Source organism: Rhincodon typus, chromosome 10 (genome assembly GCF_021869965.1).
Source record: "Rhincodon typus isolate 14 chromosome 10, sRhiTyp1.1, whole genome shotgun sequence".
Classification (NCBI taxonomy): Eukaryota; Metazoa; Chordata; class Chondrichthyes; order Orectolobiformes; family Rhincodontidae; genus Rhincodon; species Rhincodon typus.
The window spans coordinates 28,411,799-28,431,896 of record NC_063341.1 but is presented as its reverse complement, the minus strand read 5'-3'; the positions used below and the strand labels follow the sequence as shown (position 1 = coordinate 28,431,896).

General features: G+C 40.4%; 1 protein-coding gene across 5 annotated transcripts in view; it reads right to left on the bottom strand.

Annotated features, from left to right (window-relative positions):
* Nucleotides 1-393: 393 nt before the first annotated feature.
* The window catches only part of LOC109915585 (phosphodiesterase 4D interacting protein), a 288,714-nt gene continuing 269,009 nt past the window's right edge, over nt 394-20,098 (bottom strand). For 4 of the 5 annotated variants that reach the window (XM_048601955.1, XM_048601956.1, XM_048601957.1 and 1 more), the window contains 8 exons: nt 16,282-16,476; nt 14,745-14,933; nt 11,188-11,293; nt 7,959-8,086; nt 6,186-6,302; nt 5,476-5,613; nt 2,912-3,024; nt 394-884 (listed from right to left, as the gene is read on the bottom strand). In XM_048601955.1, coding sequence (XP_048457912.1) covers nt 665-884; nt 2,912-3,024; nt 5,476-5,613; nt 6,186-6,302; nt 7,959-8,086; nt 11,188-11,293; nt 14,745-14,933; nt 16,282-16,476 — 1,206 coding nt within the window. In that variant the 3' untranslated portion in view covers nt 394-664. The remainder of the gene's footprint in view (nt 885-2,911; nt 3,025-5,475; nt 5,614-6,185; nt 6,303-7,958; nt 8,087-11,187; nt 11,294-14,744; nt 14,934-16,281; nt 16,477-20,098) is intronic. The other variant, XM_048601954.1, reaches the window with a different exon arrangement.

The following is a 20,098-nucleotide window of genomic DNA, read 5'->3' as shown; positions in this document are numbered from 1 at the left end:
GTGCCAGACTCTCAAACGCACCACACCAGCTTGGCGGAAGTGTAGTCCCTCAGGACTAGGTTTACTATTTCGTCAATTTTGGAGCGATCCACAACAAAAAGAAAAAATAAAATAGCTTTTAGAGTAACAAAATTAATGTGTATAGGAAATCTGCGTCAACAGTTACAAACCAGACTGATAAAGCTACAATTTTCAAATACCTACAAATGAACTCAGTGTATTTTATATATATTCAAATAATTAAGTTGTAAGAATAAGTTGCAGTTATTCAGGAAATTGTAACTACTTTTTTTTTAACAATTTGATTCTTGGCCTTATCATTTAATAGGGAGGACAAACCAATGGGAAGAAAAGTATAATACATACATTCAAAATGGAGGACGTGCAATGACATGATGGAAAAATGCTTTTATTTAACCAACATAAGCAGGGAAAAGGTAATAACTTAAAATGGAATGGTATTTTTTCCTCTCATGGTTGCATGCAAAACGTTTGGTGCATGCCCTTTAGGAGACAAAGAAAGCTCATAACACATAGGATACAATCATGATTTTCTGAATCCAGGTCAGTTCACATTGCACACAATCAGTTAATATCTTGTTTGAATTAAGCAGGCACTTCATGTTAGCAAGATTCTCAAGATAACCACCATCCTAGTAGCACGCTATGTTGCTTGGGTGCAAGACCCCTCAGTAAGGGAGGCCACATGCTCTTGCAGACTTCCCAGTCTGTCCATTCCCCCACCTCCAGAATCTGCTGGCATCTCAGATTCCCTCTCCAGACGGCTGATCTGCTCCTGACTCCTCTTGAGGGTCTCTTCCAGTTGTCCACGGAGTGCCTGTATAGCCAAAAGCTCGGCCTGCAGCAGATCTTCTCTGTCAGAGCTAAGTAAAGATGTGAATTTGGAGACAAAAATCAACGGTATCATATTACCACAGATAGTGCTTGATGAGTTAACAATAGATAGAGGGCTCAGCTGCATTCACCCTTAAGCTTTGACTGCAGAGCACAATCATTATAAAGTGATATTGTTCTTATTCCTTCTATTTCCCCAACCTACTAACATGGTATTAGGTCTGTGATAAATGGGGTTTCCTGCTCCATCACCTGAAGCATTGATGCATCACAGCAGTTCCACAGCCATTTAACACTCCGAGGACTGTCCAGGTTCTGTCCAAAGTCTAGAAGCAGATAAGTGCCGAGGGGTCTCCTGCAAGGTAGGGGAGATGAAACCCAATGACGTGGATGGAGGCGGGAGGACCAGATGTGAACAAGGAGCCCTTTGAGGGATGCATATCCCTGCCCTTCCTATCCAAAGGTGATCTGTTGAACATCCTTCTGTCCCTGAATCCCTCCTGCCAGCCTCAAAAGTGCAGCTGGTCAGCAAGTAGCCCTTAACTTCAGTTCAGGTGAATGTGGGCATATCCTCTTGAGCAGGAAGGTTACAGGACCAACCCACTTGCTGGCAGAAAACCATAAAATTCTGTCCGAAGTACAGTGGTGATTTTAGGTGTAAGAGTGAATTGGAGGGGGAAAATAGGTCTGAATTAAGAACAATTAAAAAAACAGACTGAATTCTAGCTTTTGGACACAAACGAGATCATGAACCAGGAACTGCAAGGCTTCAGATCAGATTTCATTAAGAAATACAGTTTGCAGTTGATGTGAATTTAGATGTATTGCAGATTAAGAAGCATATTTTGAACCCTATAACACTGACCTCATATATATTAGCAAAGGTTTCAGAACCAAAGTAGCTTCAGCAACAAGCAAGTTGCAGACCAGATGAATTGCCTTATTGTGTTTTTTTAAAAAGTGTCAAATATAAGTTAGTGGTTCACAGCTCACTGGCACACATGAAGACATGCAATTCTGTAATCCTTATTCTGAATATTTACATGCCAAATCTATTATAAAACTGCTCACTGGTGCAGATACCAGAAAAGTTCTATACACGTCAGATTAATGAAATGCCAGTATATTACTTGTTTTTGGATGTCCTGAAAAAAAAATCAAGCAGAAACACCAATTACGCTGAGCAAGTCCCTCGTTCCTATGTTTACTGTGCCAATGTGTCTGGTACACTTTTGGCTCTTTGGGTGAGGTTAAGCTGAGGAAACCACCTTGAAACAATTAGTTGCTGTAATACTACTTATTCAGTAAATTACAACTGGGTTTGTTTAGCAATTTGAGCCTTGAGCCGACATTTAATACAGAGAGTGGACCAGTGGACAGGTGGTGTGCCTCATCCAATTGACTAAAATTGTAATGCATGATGGAAAAATACTCTTACTGGGCTAACACAAGTTGGAGGAAGAAAATAACCTAAAATGGAATGGTATTTTCTTTTTAAGGGATACATGCAGCACATTATGAATGACCTTTAGGAGACAGAAGGAAACCCATCACGCTCGTGATTTTCTAAATTCAGGTCAGTTAACTTGCAGATGTTTAGGTAATAAGTATTAAAAACATGTAGTTTGCAGCAAGCAGGCATTTCCTTTTAGCAGCGTTTGCAAGGCAACCACAATCCCAAACTGTGCCGTACCAGCATGCAGCTAACAGTAATCCAGAGGTTATTTATTACAACATATGGATTATGTGCGACTTTCGACAAGCTGACAGAAGTAACAGCCGGACATTGTAAATGAAGCATGTGGTACTCAATACTTTACAACCTGTGTTAATTCTAATGGTTTCATTTTTATAATAAGCAGTGCAGAAACCTACAGACATTTCTCTTTTTTTGGAAATCCGAACAGTCAAATTGAACACCACTTGCTTCTAAAGATGGTAGCCAGCACTATTTAGATATTTATGCAGTAATGCAAAGTTAGATACGCAATCTCAAGGCATATGCACATTCACACAAGACTGTACATGTTCTGCATTTACCAGGTCATTTTCTTACCTGTCAGTTTGATTGTGGAATTTAACAAGGCTGATGTAGAGCTGTCGTTCAGATCGAAGAGCTTCACTCAATCGTAACTGTTCCTGAACTTGCTCTTCAAGGGCCCAGATCAGCTGCCAGTAAACAAGAGTAAGCATATGAACTAAGAAGAAATCACTTACTATTTCAGAGAATGAAATGGATAATTAATATTGATATTCATTTTGAAACATTTATAAACTTCCACATTTAAGATCCTGAATGATCTTAACAGGTGCATTTGGGAAGGATGCTTCCCATGTGCAAGATAATAGAAATCAATCACTGTTTCAAAATATAGGCAACATTTATTTAAGATGGATGAGCAGAATTTTTCTCTTTCAGAGTTGAGTCTTTGAAACACTCTTCTGCAAAAGATGATGCAAGCAGAGCCTTGATTATTTTAAGGTAGATGTATACTGATTCTTGATAAGCCAGGGAGAAAGGTGGGCAGAAATGTGGGATAATCAGTTCAGTCATGATTTTATGAAATGGTGGAGTAAGCTCAAGGGGCCTGTTCTTAATTCAGATATATATTCAAATGTTAGTGCTGAATTTTCACCTTTTCAGCTTGAACACTAGAATGAACGTTACTATCAGTTTTTCAGTTTACGGATTAGGGAGGGAAATATTTACTCACTTTCAATGACTACTCAGCAAACCTTGCTGGAAATACACATAATCAAAAGTGAGGTGAAGATGAAATTTGGTTGTGCTACCCGCTTTACCATGTAACTGAATAATATGTAGGCATTCATTGTCAAGGCATATATAAATGATGCGGATTCACAGAGCACCAGCGGTAACCAGTATCTATAGACTGTACCAGTGTATAGGTAAAACTAAATGGCTTCAGGAACTGTTAAAGAAACTGGGAAGAAAAAGAAGATAATGGATATCAAAAGGTAGACAAATAACCAATACATTCCTAGATAACAAGGTGTAGAACTGGATGAACACAGCAGGCCAAGCAGCACCAGACGAGCAGGAAAGCTGACATTTTGGGTCTGGACCCTTCTTCAGAAAGCAGCATTTTTCTTCAGAAGGGTCCAGACCCGAAACTTCAGCTTTCCTGCTCCTCTGATGCTGCTTGGCCGGCTGTGTTCATCCAGTTCTACACCTTGTTATCTCAAATTCTCCAGCATTGGCAGTTCCCATTATCTCTGAACCAATACATTCCTAATAGGTTTAAAAGAATCACTTCTGGATTCAATCTAATTTTTGGTCATTTTTGCCTTTTTTTTTAAAACTGTTCTCAAACATCAATTGTTTCAAATATAATGCAGGTTGATTCACGTATATTCGTCTTCATTGGCTGGAGATTTTGCAGTATCCACTTACTTTTGCACCAGTCAGCACTGGTGAGTGAGTATTTTTTTTAATGCTTTCATGGGATGTGTGCATCGCCACAAGTCTAACACCTGTCTATCCCTCAAACAACTGTTAAAGGTCAATTGCACTGCTGTGGGTAGAGTCACACGTAGGTTAGACCAAGAAAGGATAGTTGATTTCAAATGAGATAGGTTTTTATGACAATTGAGTGATTGATTTATTGTCACCTGTACTGGAGGAGTATAGTGGAAAACTTTGTTTACGAGCAGTACAGGCAGATCATAGCAAACAAGGACATACAGATCATAGGGTGAAAATAAAACTAGACAGAGGCATACAAGATACATCGCACATGGTGTGCACTAGGCAAGATCAACATTAACAAGATCAGCACTATTTGAAGTTACAGTGTCCATTCATCAGTCTAATAATGGCAGGGAAGAAGCTGTTTTTGAACCTGTGTTCAAGCTTCTGTATCTTCTGCCTGACAGAAGATGTTGTAGGAGAGCAGTGCTGGGGTGGGATGGTTCTTTGATGATGTTGGCAGCCTTTCCGCAGCAACAAACCATGTAAATAGAGTCCATGAATGGAAGATTGGCTTCTGTGATGGTCTGAACTGTGCACACAACCTTCTGTCATTTCTTATTGATGATACTTTCATGGTAACTGTTACTGATGAGTAGCTTTCAACTCTATTTTTTTTTTAAAACTTGAAATTGTGAATTTAATTTAAATTCCATCAGTTGCTGTGGTTGATTTGAAGCCTTGATCCCATAAGCATTAGTCTGGGTCTCTGAATTACTAATCCAGTGACTTTACCATCATGTCGCCATTTCTCTTTAAAGGTATGGAGGAAATTGCCTTATTAGCACAATAGCACTGCTTTACTTGGGAAAGGTTTTTTGTTTAAGAACCTACTCATGCATCCTAATAGCATTTACTCATTCTGAAGTCGAATTCTAGGACTAACTTTGCACTAGCCAGCTCAATCTATTAGCCAATTCTTTTTAGGTCATCCAGTTTCCTAAGTCCATGACCTTTGACTTGTTAATGAGCAGGAAATTATCTAGTTACTATTTAGCATAAAAGAGGAGGGAGTCATAACCCAACAAAGTTTGAGCTTAACTCAAACTAGGCATTGAATTACCAATAAATTTTCTATTACACTTCCCTGCACAGATGTACACGCACACCTAAATACCTGACGGATGTACCTGATGATGTTTCTTTCTTATGTTTGCCTGTGTAGATGACTCCATTTCTGCCACTCGTTCCCTCAAGACCAGGAGCTCCTGTGTAAGCCTCTCTATTTCTGGAGATTCACATGGCTGTACCTGCTTCATTTGCAGATCCTATGGCAGAACAAGGCATATATTACTATTTCAACTTTGCAGCAATCCAACTAATAAATCACAAATATCACAAGTCCTAGTGTATCTATATTCAAATATGGGTCAAGCATACTATCAATGGTCCAAGATTTTGTATACAAGTATGTTTGCCGTCTTATAAAACCAACCATTCACATGTGGTCTTACTAGTCTTCTAAAATGTCTTAATTAGCTACATGACAGATGAACAAGATCGTCTCAAAGAGGCTAGGAGATGGGATTTTTTTTTTCTTTCCTGGGAATCCAGGTTCGGTTTCAGTTCCGATTGAATGGATGCATGGTTCAGTTATCTGTTGACCATGGAAATTCCCAATGAAATCAGTCTGCACAAGTCTTACTTTACACTTCCTAATGAGACTGTGCTCAGAGTGCAAACTTATCCTAAAATAATAATCTCACTAACTGCGAGGTGACCATAGGCATGGCTGCATACGGTATAATTCACAAAAATCAGCACGATCTGTCAAATTAGTTTGTCTTCCTTACAATTTCGGCATTTCATTAAGTCCAGTTCTGCAGAAATCATATCAGACCTTAAAACACTCCTCCTTGACGGGGATGTTGCTCGAGAGAGCTTCCATCTTCACAGTCTGACATTGGAACTCTCTTCCCTGGTTGGCCAGGGCAGACTGCAGTCTGGTCAGCTCAAGCTGAAAAGGAACAAACACAAACCACATTCAGATATATGCCCTCATGTCGTTTATTAAGTATGGATGGTGATAAAATTTAAAAACATTCAAAATTTGAATATTTCACTAACACAAAATAAAGTCACATGTATTGCCAACACTCGTGATTCGCTCCAAGCCCCAAAACTTAACATTCTTTTTGGCTGAACTTTCTGATACCTGGAAGCAGGCATACTAGCAACAAAATCTCTCAAACATTATTTATATAAAGAGTAATAAATACCTAACAAACACCGACAAATGTAAACAAATGATGAAAACGTATATCGGTGAAGAGAAAAGAAGGGTTAAACAAAGTGGAACTTTTTTAAAAAAAACTTTTATGTGGCTTTACATTTCCACATATGTACTGCAGAGTCTGAAAGAAATCAGAGGTGAGCACACAGAGTCAGCACTCACTATAGATTCACTGATGTCAGCTATATTTTTTAATACTTACAATTCAAGTAGGCAAGTCAAATAGCACCCTCAATGCAAGACACTAAAGATGAAGACAGTAGGACAGAAGCCAGTTTCAAAGAATCATAATGGACTCAAAATGTTAACTCAGTTTTTCTCTCCACAGATGCTGCCAGAACTGAATTTCTCCAGTGCTGCTTCTTTTTATTTCGGATATTCTGGCACCTGCAATATTTTGCTTTTGTCTGAATCAAGGAGTAGCTTAACTAAAGCTAAATAGGTTTGAAAAAGTCTCCAGATTGCAAGTTATTTCCCAGTTTGGAAATTTTGAGAATGAACAAGATTTGTAGATGGCTTATTTAGTCTTTATTCAATACACCAAAGGAGTGCACAACATGGAATTTAATGCAGTTTGTTGGATCTGCTGCACAGTAACCAGAACATCTTCCTTTTCTTCCCCTAAAGTTTACCCTTACTACTGTCTAAGCATGTTTTCTTTTTCTCAGCTCAGTTTCTTTAATTCTTCGTTCTGCAGCTGTTCTTTCTCAATCGCATCAAATTCTGAGAGAAAACTTACTTGCTTGACTTTTTAGAAGATGAACTTCTTCCACCTTGTTCTGATTAACAGAGCTGGATGGATATTGATCTACCTTTGTAACTTGATTTGGCTGGATGCCTGCCAGATTTTATTGCAGATTTCAAGTGTTCCTCAATGTCAGAGGGTTAATGCTTTCCAACAATCTTTAAACTCTTAAAACCTAAGCTTTATTTTCCCATTTTTAATTTTCCACACCAATTTCTTTCCATTTTTCTTTAAGGTACTTCCTGTTCATTATTTAAATTACTATAAAGTATTGGCAGTTATTTGTCCATGGAAGCATTGGAACCTCTTTCAACATCCACACACGTGTATTTTCCAGCAGGAATCAGGAGTGGGCAACCTGGGTGAGTTTCCTCCACTTGGGTAACAGTCAAAATTGACTGTAGTGACACCACCATGCCATGGACACTTGAATTTGGGACTCAAATTCATATCCCAAGAAGTCTACTTCTACATTGAAGTCATGAATTCCCCACATCACCACTTGAAGATATTTGAACCAAAATGTTCAAAAGGCAAAGCTTTTAATGCACTCCAAACTTGGGAAACTCAGGCTTTTTTTTTTAAACCAACCTCAGTACTGCAATGTCAAAAACCTTTGTGATATTAAAACCCACCCTAGTTTCTTTCTCTTTCCTCAAAGCAAGCTGTAGTTCCTCCTTTATCTGGTCCAGCTCAATCTGCTTGATATCTTCTTGTTCTGGGTCAGCCATTGCTTCATCCTCATCTAAGGTTGGCTGTACTGCTGTTAAGAGAGAAAGATGCAGTCACTTTACAGCGTGTGCAACACATTGGAAATGACCGACAGAAGGATTTAACTTACAATAGGCTTGTTGCTTCTTACACTTTGTGCATTGGGAAGGCAGTAGTAGAGATTAGTGACCTAGATACTGACATATAGCATCTTGTATTTTCTAGTAGTTTCTGAACTGGAATCAAAGTCAGCTGATTGAAGCTCATGATTAGTTCAATCTGTTTCATTCTGTAATCCAACCCGGTTTCAACACAAAACTAACTGGAAATTTCAGTGAAGCCACATTGTTTCCCTGATCAACAGCAACTCTTGTGTAATTTGTGTACTCCATTGTTGTGATCCCAGCTAATTGATATTACTGGACAAGTCTAATCTCAGACTGCAATCTGGTTTGGTCATTTTTTTTGGTTTTAATAAGGTGGTCTGTCACTGCAGCACAAGCACACAATGTTGGAGATTTGGTTTCAACAATAGGAATAAAGATAAAACCAGATAAACCAGATTATTTACATACAACAAAACCTTAAAGATTTTGCAACACACAATAACTAATAATCTCAATCACCCAAAATATCCTTTTACAAATCCCAAAAATGCCCTTTACAGTATTCTCACCTCTATAAGGTTAATCTGACTGACTTCAACTCCCAGTCCGGAAAATCTGACAGCATTTTCCTGGAGCTTTTAGACATCAGTTTAAACGTTCTCCACTTCAAGTAACTGCTTTAGGATTTTATCAAAGCACTTCCGGTCTAGATCAAAACCCTTACTTCCTATATATTCACTTGTGGCACATGGGCATTGCTGACTGGTCAGCATTTATTACCTGTCCTAGTTGCCCTTGAAAAGGTGGTGGTGAGTTGCCTTTTTGAACCAACTCTGCCTATGTTTTTCCAGATGGAAGTGGACTTGGATTTGCTGTCTAATGATCTTTGGTGAATTTCTGCATGCATTTTGTAGATAATATACACTGCTAATCCTGAAATGGAGGGAATGTATGCTTAGGGATGTGGGGCCTACCAAGCGAGCTGCTTTGTCCTGGAATGAGTCAAGGTTGAGTATTGTTGGAGATATATCCATTAAGACAGGGTGAGGAATATTCCATCACACTCCTGATTTGTGCCACGTAGATGATGGACAAGCTTTGGAAAATCAGGCTGCATTATTCCTAGCCTCTGACCTGCTTTTGTAACTACTGTATTTATATGGCTCGTCCAATTGAGCTTCTGGTCAATGGTAACCCCCAGGATGTTGATTGTGGGGGATTCAGTGATGGTAACACCATTGAATGTCAAGGGGTAGTGGTCAGACTACCTCTTATTGGAGATGGTCATTGCCTGGCATTTGTTACTGGCAAATGTTACTTGCCACTTGTCAGCTCCAAGCTGGATATTGTCCAGATCTTGTTGCAGTTGAACAGGGGCTGCTTCAATATCTGAGGAGTTGCAAATAATGCAATGCAATCATTGGAGAACATCCCTACTTCTGACCTTATGATGGAGGAAAAGTCATTGATGGTGCAAATGAAAGCAGTTGGGTCTAGGACACCACCCTGAGGAACTCCTGCAGAGAGGTCCTGGGCTGGGATGATCTCCACCAACACAACCATCCTCCTATTTGACAGGCATGACTCCAGCCAGCAGAGAGTTTGTCCCTGATCTTCTTTGATGCCAGATTTTCAGAGCTCCTTGATGCCACACTTGGTCCAATGCAGCCTCGACGTCAAGGGCTGTCAACTCTCACCTCACCTCTAGAATTCAGCTGTTTTGTCCATGTTTCAACCAAGGCTGTAATGAGGTCAGGAGCTGAGTGGCCCTGGCAGAATACAAACTGGGTGTCACTGAGCAGGTTATTGCTGAGCAGGTGCTGCTTGATAGCACTGTCAATGACATCTTCCACCACTTTACTGATGATCGAGAGTAGACTGATGGGGCAGTAGTTGGCCAGGTTGAATTTGGCCTGCTTTTTTGGTTACAAGACATACTTGGTCAATTTTCCACATTGTCGAGTAGCTGCTAGGGGAGCAGCGTGTTCTGGAGCACAATGCTTCAGTACTGCTGGCAGAATGTTGATAGGGCCCACAGCTTTTGCAGTATCCAGTGTGTCCAACTGTTTCTTAACATCAAGTGGAATGAATTGAATTGGCTGAAGACTGGTATTTGTGATGCTGGGGACCCAATGGATGGGGCTGAGATGGACCATCCAATGGGCATTTCTGGTGGAGGATTACTGCAAATGCTTCAGCCTTATCTTTTGCACTGATGTGCTGAGCTCTTCCATCATTCAGGGTGGGAATATTTGTGGAGCCTCCTCTCCAGTGGCAAGGTAACCTATGTTCTAATTACCTTCTCAAGAGTGCTACTTTACACAGCCATCTCCATTCAAGATGTCTGCAGAACTGCCCCAAACTGAAATTCAAACAAAACCTTTTTTTTGCCCAGCTATGGGTGTTTTCACTGAACTTAATAAAGTCCTGAAGCTTCTACCTGAAACATGTTTCATATGCTAATGTTTACCGTGATCAATAGTAAACTCTCCTAATGTAAATTTGAAAAAACATATTAGTCCTGCAGGCTAATTCTCTATACTGAAACAAAATCCCCTTAAAAAACCCACATGGCCCTAATTCAAAATTCAAAAGTCTAACAATAAAAAAAAAATACAAATTACACACCCTACATCACAGCAAGAAAATGAGAAAATCTGAACCAAAGTGTCCTGCAGAATAGGCCCAATTGCATCAATGAGACATTCCCCACTTTCTGCACTCAAAGCTTTTATGGAAGTCAAACTAGCAGCTCAGTTCCATTTAATGCTGACCAAAGGGCATCTGAGCACTCTAGATGTAATTACTGTTCTTACTTTAGCCAGTTCTTCTGCTACTGAAGCATTACTGTTTAGAACATATTTTGAATTCAGCTAGTGACATGAGGATCCAATATTGGTAATGATGACAACTTCTGATTATATTTTGCTACCATTGACCATTAATATTGAGATGGAATATGCAAAATCTTAAGTACAGTGTACGAAACCTATTTTGGGTCTGTTAATATGAAAGCAGCCTATGAATCTCACTTAATTTCACATACCTTCCCTTCCATTTGCTTTCGGCTGAGTGTCAACGGGCTCAGAAGCTTCGATTTTGTCAGGCTGGGGGGAAGGCTCATTCTTGCTGTGATTATCCTGCACCAGCTCCTGAACAGAAACAGTTCAGATTAGTGGTTTGGAAATAATTATCTCTTCAAGTAAAATGCTCTCAGCTGGTCTCCGAAGTTAATTTTTGTAAAATATCTCAATGCAGTTTAAACCACAAAACAGTGACAGAATCTGGTATGAAAGCTAAGATGCTCAAGGCAGGATGGATATCTCAAGAAATCCCATGTGGCACCCCTTGATTTACCAGTAAGTCCATAGTTCAGCAAATATGTGCTACTTACACCTGCGGACTTCTGGGCTGCACAAACAGACACCAGCAACAGTAAAAAGTGCAGCTCTGCTCTGAAGCAAAAGATTAAATAACCTTTGGCCTAAATTTTGTTCTGTTCCCCCATCAAATGCTCTTCCGGAGCTGCTGACATATTTTGGAATGTAGTTACTTAAGCAAGATCATTCCTCCAGTACCTGATCCAACCAGTTATTCTTCTTGTGAGAAGATGAATGAATACTAGTGGATATTTTTTCATGTGCAGGGTGGGGACGGGGGACACAATGGGAAGGGTATTGGTAAAAGATGAAGAGCCTGACCCCCGCTTTCACCGGAAATCTAACAAGTACATTCTTCTAAAAGGCACAGCAGATGTTAGTGATTAATATTCAGAAAAGGGAATTCTGGCTGAACTCTTCCTCCTTCAAACTAAAGAATGCCAAAGATTAATGTCCTTGCTAAAATCCGCTAACTCATCATGTTCCAAGGAGATAGTGCAAAAGTTGACTGACAAGTCCTGACCTTACAATAATCAACAAAACTTCATAAAAGTTCAAGGAACGTTTCACATCTGGAATTCTTACATATACAACTTGATACAATTGCAGCAAACAAAAGAAAGTTAATTAACCGTACCAGAATGTTTCTTAGTTTAAGGCCAAGTTTTCCTGTAGATATGAAGAAAGGAAATAGGAGGAATAGGCCAATTGGCCTTTTGAGCTGATTCTTCCATTCAAACATCATGGCTGATCATTGGCCTCTATACCATTTACCCCGACAATCCCATACTTCCATTTGTATTCAGAAATCTATCAAATTTTTGGGGCCATATATTTAATGACGACTTGGATGAGGGAAGCGAATGTACTATCACCAAGTTTGCGGACGACGTAAAAGTAGGTGGGACGGTGACCGAGTCTAAAGAGGGACATAGAAAGGCTAAGTGAGTGGGCAAAATCTTGGCAGATGGAATATAAATGTGGGAGAATGAGAGGTTATGCACTTTGGCAGAAAGAATAGAGTACTGAATATCATTTAAATGAAAATAAAGAGCAGAAAGTTGTTGTACAATGGGGTCCTTGTACATCAATCACAAAAAAACTATCTTACAAGCTCAGCAGGTAATAGGGAAGCCAATTGAAAAGTTGGCTTTTATTTCAAAGGGAATGGAATATGAAAATAGGGAAGTCTTGCTAAAACAAGACACTAGTCAGACTACATCTGGAATACTGTGAACAATTTTGGTCCCCTTATCTACAGAGAGACAGACTGGCATTGGAAGCAGTCCAGAGAATGTTCACTGGGTTGATCCAGAGCATGGAGGGATTTTCTTGAGAGGCGAGATCGAGTAGGTTTTGCCTGTACTCATTGTAGTTTAGATGAATGAGAGGACAACTTGTTGAAACATGTGATTATTAGGGGGCTTGACAGGGTAGTTACAGAAAGCTTGTTTCCCCTTGTGGGAGAGTCTAGGTCCAGATTCATAATCTGAGAATGATGGATTTCCATTTAAAACAGAGATGAGGAAGAATTTCTTCTCTCAGAAGCTAGTGAAATTTGTTGAATTACTTATTGTAAAGGGCTGTAGAAGTTGAGTTACTAACTATCTTCAAGGCTGAGATAGCCAGAGTTTTAATCAGTAAGGGAATCAGGGATTATGGGGAAAAGGCAGAAAAGCAAAGTTGAGGATTATCTGATCAGCTGTGATCTCACTGAATGGCAGAGCCACTTGATGGACCAAATAGCATATCTCTGCTCCCATGTCTTCTGGTCTCACGAGTTCAATCTTCATGTTCAATAATTGAGCTTCCACAATATCGTCAGTGCAGCATTCCATAGATTCACCACTGTCCGAGATGAAGAAACTCCTCCTCAACTCAGACTTAAATGGATGATCCCTAATTCTTAGACTATATCCCCTGATTGTAGACTCACCAGCCAGGGGAAACAGCCTGCTACATCTATCTTCAGGACGTGACAAGGATTTTTCTTTAAATTTCAATGATATCACCTCTCAATCCTTAAAAAGAGAATATAGCTCAGTTTCCTCAATCTCAATTTAGAAGATAATCCTGTTATCCCAGATATGAGTCTGGTGTGCCTGTGTTGGTAAGTGAGTAAGTGAGCCTCTATCATTCCTTAGATAAGGAAAACAAAACTGTACGCAACACTCCAGGTGCCCAGGCTCTGTAAAATTGCAGGAAGACATCTTTATGTCTGTACTCTAATCTTCTTGTGATGAAGGCCAACACTCCAGTTACCTTTCTAATTGATTGTTGTAACTGCACTCTAGACTTTTAGTGATGCGTGTACAAGGCTACACCAGTCCCTTTGGACATCAATACTTCCCAACCTCTTGTCATTTAAATTCCATCAGTTTTCATAGTAGGATTTGAACCTGTGAACCCAAAGCATTAGCCTGGACTGTCTAAGCTTCTGGATAAACAGTCCAGTAATATTCAATGGAGTTCAGAAGGACGAGGGACTATCTGATTGAAACTTACAGAAAATGGACAAGCCTGGATAGAGTGGACATAGAAAAGATGTTTTTCCTAGTGGGAGAGATTAGAGCCCAAGGTCACAGCCTCAGAGTGAAGGAGAGGCCCTTTAGAATGGTGGTGGTGAGGAATTTCTTCAGTCAGATAAAGGTGAATCTGTGTAACTCACTACCTCAGAAGACTATGGAAGCCAAGTTGTTGAGTGTCTAAGACAGAGATAGATAGGTTCTTAATTAGTAAGGGGATCAAGGGTTACAGGGAGAAGGCAGGAGAATGGGGTTCAGAAATACATCAGCCATGATCAAATGGCAGCACAGACTCAATAGGCCAAATGGTCTAATTCGGCTCCTGTATCTTATGGTCATTGATATATCAGCCTTCTCCCCAGATCGGCCCATCAATACTACAGTAAGGTCATTTTACTACAGAAGTAGCAACTGTAGTTACAGACTCAAACAACGGTCAGCATAGAGTAGATCTTTACCTTTAATTGCCAATGTTTCTGGTTCTGGCTTGCTACAAATACATGCACAACTTATAGTGACTGATAACTCTATTGTTACTCACATACCTCTAGTTACACAGTTACATTTTGTACTTGCACAGCCATAAATTTTCTTTGTGTCTAGCTACGCAAAAAGGGAATTCTATTAAGCTTTATGAACTGCTGAATTCAGCATAGGGCAGGATTCATACGTTGTTAAACAATACTTGAAGGGCTTACATGGATTATCCGATCCTTTTCCTGAAGAAGTTCTTTGAGGCGGGCTATTTCTGTTGGTATCTCCAATGAGGACACATTCTGCTTGGTGAAATTTGCTGCTTCTCGATCCTTCTCCACTAGCTGGTGGCGCAATGTCCGAAGCTCGTGGTTCTTCTCTGCAAAGGTATGTATCAACTTCTCTGTTGCATCCTGAAAAATAGTACACAGGAAATCAAAAACTCTGATTCGATCTGACCATTGCAGCAAATTACACATCCCAGTTGCGTTTGGTTGCTAACATTCTCATTGCTGTGACCGAACGTTCTAGGGCTTGCGTCCCACACTTCACTACTTGATGCAAAATGTCACTTCAGTGCACGATTAATACTTTGTTAGAGGTGTTGCCTATTATCATCATAGAATCCCTACAGCATGGAAACAGGTCAAATCAGCCCAAGTCCACACCATCCCTCCAAAGAGCATCCCACCCAGACCCACCCCCTATCCTATCCCTGGAACCCTGCATTTCCCATGTCTTATCCACCTAATCTACACATCCCTGAACACTACGGGCAATTTGGCACAGCCAATCCGCCGAGCCTGCACATCATCGGACTGTGGGAGGAAACCGGAGCACCCGGCAGAAACCCACGCAGATTTGGGGAGAATGTGCAAATTCCACACAGACAGTCGCACTGCTGCCTCACAGCATCCCTGGCACCGTGAGGCAGCAGTGCTAACCACTGAGCCACTGTGCCGCCCTATTAAATAAGAAATTAAACAGAGGGTCAGTTTGCCAATGCTGATGAGCGTTTAAAAGTCATATTCACTAATGGAAATGGTTCTACTCAAAATCAGTTCTATAACTAATTTATTGATTACAATTGCAACTGCAACTGATTTTGTTCTTCACTGTAAAGTTTTCCAAGATGATGAGTGGGGATCAGTACTGAGCTGCATGTTGCCACCTGGTTCATCAAATGTCCATCTTACTCTTTCCATCGAAACACACATTAGCTGCAATTAAGTCAATGCTTACATTACTGGATTGGTTTTGCCTAGTTTTGATTACTTAATTGAAAAAATGCCTCTCCTTATTATACCATAATAAACTTTCAGAGCGTTGTGTCAATGCAAGTGCAGCCAACAGTCTTGACATCTGCAGGATATTAGTCCGAAAAAAAACCTTCAGAAACAGCAACACAAGAGGGTGTTACTGGAAAGCAGATATAACCAGAATTTCAGTGACAGTACTTTGTGTGCATTTCTCCAGGAGACCAAAACAGAGACAGAATTGCATACTTCTTCATAAAACGATATATATTAGAGACCAATGCTGGAGTTATAAATAATGTCAATAGTTTGGATACATGATTATTGAGGTTTGAGAGATCAATTATGGAGATAAATCAAAGTTATTTGAAAAGTAGCACTTATAGGGCAAAGAGGCCTTAATCAACGTGTTATATAATCATACCGTGATACACAAAGGTCTGATATTTAGACTTCAAAAGAATAAGTCAGACAGAAACAGGGACAGAGCATTTAGGCATTTTACCTTCATCTGTTGATCACGGGAGTTGATAGTTTGTAGCAGCTCTGTCACCTCTTGCTCGTGATCAGTTGTCAATGTGCTTCTATCCGTTAACGCTTCCTGCAGCATTCGCTCCTTTAGCTGGAGCCGCAGCCTCAGCTGTTCCATCACGTTATCAGACCCAACGGTAACCTTGTTCATCAACATTATGGTGAGGTCCTGCCCAAGAAATTTAAACAAAATGTTCAGAGTGGGAATTGGTATTCTGCCAAACATGCTATTGAGGGCCAATCCTAAATGATTTCTTGTTTGAGCTACTCTCCAAAATGCTCTCATACACTGCATCACGGCTTGAAAAGGGACATCCTCACTTCCCACAATGAAATTTCACTTAAAATTCATTAATTAGCAAGCTCAGGTAAAATTCTTGTGTGCACTATTTATCAACTTGTTTACTCAAGCCAGTTAACTGCATTAAATGCAGCATAATGCAATTTTCTGGGATCATTGTGACGGTTGATAATTTTAATAGAATTAAAACTAAAAGGAGAGAAGAAATTCTTCACTCGAGTTTGAACTCCCTGTTCCAGAGAGCTAAGAATACTCAATCAAGCCAGAGACTGATAGATATTTCTAGAGCATGGAATTTTTAAAAAAATGTATTCATTTTGAGAGATGTGGGCATCACTGGCGGGCCAACATTTCTTGCCCATCCCTAGTTGCCCTTGAGAAGGTAGTGGTGAGCTACCTTCTTGAACCGCTGCAGTCCACCTGCTGTGGGTTGACCGACAATGTCATTAGGGAGGGAATTATAGGATTCTGATCCAGCGACAGTGAAGGAACAGCAATATATTTCCAAGTCAGGATGGTGAGGAGCTTGGAGGGGAACTTCGAGGTGGTGGTGTTCCCATATGTCTGATGCCCTTGTCCTTCTAGATGGAAGCGGTCGTGGATTTGGAAGGTGGTGTCTGAGGATCTTTAGTGAATTTGTGCAACGCATTTTGTAGATAGTACACACTGCTGTTACTGAGCATCAGTGTTGGAGGGAGTGGATACTTATGGATGTAGTGCTAATCAACTGGCTTGCTTTGTTCTGGATGGTATCAAGCTTCTTATTGGGACTACACTCATCCAGGCAAGTGGGGAGTATTCCATCATACTCCTGACTTGTGCCCGATAGCTGGTAGGCATGCTTTGAGGAGTCAGTAGCTGAGTTACTCGCCGCAGTACTCATAGCTTTTGATCTGCTCTTGTAGCCACAATGTTTATGTGGTGAGTCCAATTCAGTTTCTGGAATGATAATGCCCAGGATGTTGATAGTCGGGGAATTCAGTGATGGTAACACCATTGACTGTCAAGTAGCAGTGGTTAGATTATCTCTTATTGGTGACGGTCATAGCCTGGCATTTGTGTGGCACAAATGATACTTGCCACTTGTCAGCCCGAGCCTGGATATTGTCCAGATCTTGTTGCATTTGAAGACGGACTGTTTCAGTATCTGAGGAGTTGTGAACGGTGCTGAACATTGCACAATCATCGGCAAACATTCCCACTTCAGACTTTATGATAGAGGGAAAGTCATTGATGAAGCAGCTAAAGATTTTTAGGCCTTGGACACTACCCTGAGGAACTCCTGTAGAGATGTCCTGGAGCCGAGATGACCAACCTCCAACAACTACGATCATCTTCCTATGTGTCAGATATGACCCCAGCCCTTGGAGAGGGTGTTCCCTGATACCCATTGATTCCAATTTTGCTAGAGCTCCTTGATGCCATGCTTGGTGAAATGCAGCCTTGATGTCAAGGGTTGTCACTCTTAACTCATCTCTAGAATTTAGCTCTGTTGTTCATGTTTCAACCAAGGCTGCAATCAGGTCAGGAGCTAACCCAAACTGGGCATTACTGAGCAAGTGCTGTTTGATAACACTACTGATGATACCTCCCATCATTTTACTGATGATTGAGAGTAGACTGAAGGGGCAGTAATGTGTCAGGTTGGATTTGTTCTGATTTTTATGGGCAAAAATAATCAGTAAGATGGATTTGAAATTGAACATTAACAATGAATTATAATAACTGGTGTAGCAAGCTTGAAGGGTTGAATAGCCTGTTTTTGTAATGGAGTCATAGAGTCATACAGTCATACAGCATGGAAACAGACCCTTTGATCCAACCAGTCCATGCCGAACATAATCACAAATTAAACTAGTCCAACTTCCCTCCAGACCCTTCCCATTCATGTAGTTATTCAAATGTCTTTAAAATGTTGTAACTGTACCAACATCCACCACTTCTTCAGGAAGTTCATTCCAAACGCGAACCACCCTCTGTGTACAAAATTTGCCCATGTCTTTTTTAAAATCTCTCTTCTCATACCGTAAAAATGTGCCCACTAGTCTTGAAATCACTCATCCTAGGGAAAAGACAACTACCATTAACTCTACTTATACCCCTCATTATTTTATAAACTTCTATAACGTTTCCTCTCAACCTCATATGCTCCAGTGAAGAAACTCCTGGCCTGTCCAGCCTTTCCTTATAACTCAAACCTTCCATAACTGGCAACATCCTGGTAATCTCTTCTGAATTCTCTCCACCTTAATAATATCCTTCTATAACTGGGAACTAGAACTGGACACAGTATTCCAGAAGAGGCCTCTCCAATGTCCTGTGCAACCTCAACACAGCATGCCAACTCCTATACTCAAAAGGTCGGAGCAATGAAAGCAAGTATGCTAAATGCCTCCTTAACCACCCTTATCTATGTGTCATGAAAACTTCAAAGAATTATATACCTGAACTCCTAGATCTCTCTGTTCTACAACACTAACCAAGGCCCTACTTTTAACTATACAAGTCCTGCCTTTGTTTGTTTTACGAAAATGCAATACCTTGCATTTATCCAAATTAAACTCCAGCTGCCACTTATCAGCCCATTGACCCAACTGATCGAGATCTCTTTGTAATCTTGGATAACCCTCTTCACTATCACTGTTGTGGTGTCATCTGCAAACTTACTAACTGTGCCTTCTGGATTCTCATCCAAATCGTTAATATAAATGACAAAATGAGGACCCAGGACTGATCTCTGTGGAACACCACAGGTCACAGGCCTCCAGTCCGAAAAGCAATCCTCCATCATTACTCGGTGTCCTGCCGTTAAGCCAATTATGTAACCAATCTGCAAGCTCACCTGAATCCCATGTGACCTAGCTTTACTACTTAGTCTACCATGTGGAACTTTGTCAAAGGCTTTACTAAAGTCCAAGTAAACAGCATTTACTGCTCTGCCCTCATCAATCTATTTGATAGCTTATTCAAAAAACTCAATCAAGTTTGTGAGACACGATTTTCCTTGCACAAAAACATGCTGACTATACCTAATGAATTTCTACCTCTCCAAAAGTCTATAAATCCAATTTTTTTTTTTTTTAATAATCGCTTTCAACAAATTACCCACAACCAAAGTCAGATTCAAAGGTCTCTGAAGGAGACAGCTGAAGAGATGGTGGAGGCATTAGTGGTGATCTTTCAGGGATCATTGGAATCAGGGAGGGTCCGAGAGGACTGCAAAATCGCTAATAAACCCGCACCCCCCAAGCCCCGGTTAAGGAGGGAGCAAGGTAAAAGACAAAAAATTATAGGCTGATTAGCCGGACTTCAGTTGTTGGTAAGATTCGAGTCCATTGTGAAGGATGAGATTTCTGAATATTTGTAAATGCTTGGTAAAATAGGGCACAGTCAGCATGGTTTCATCAAGGGGAGATCATGCTTGGTAAATCTGTTTGAGGAGGTAACAAGCAGATTAGATCAAGGAGCACCAATGGATGTTATCTATCTG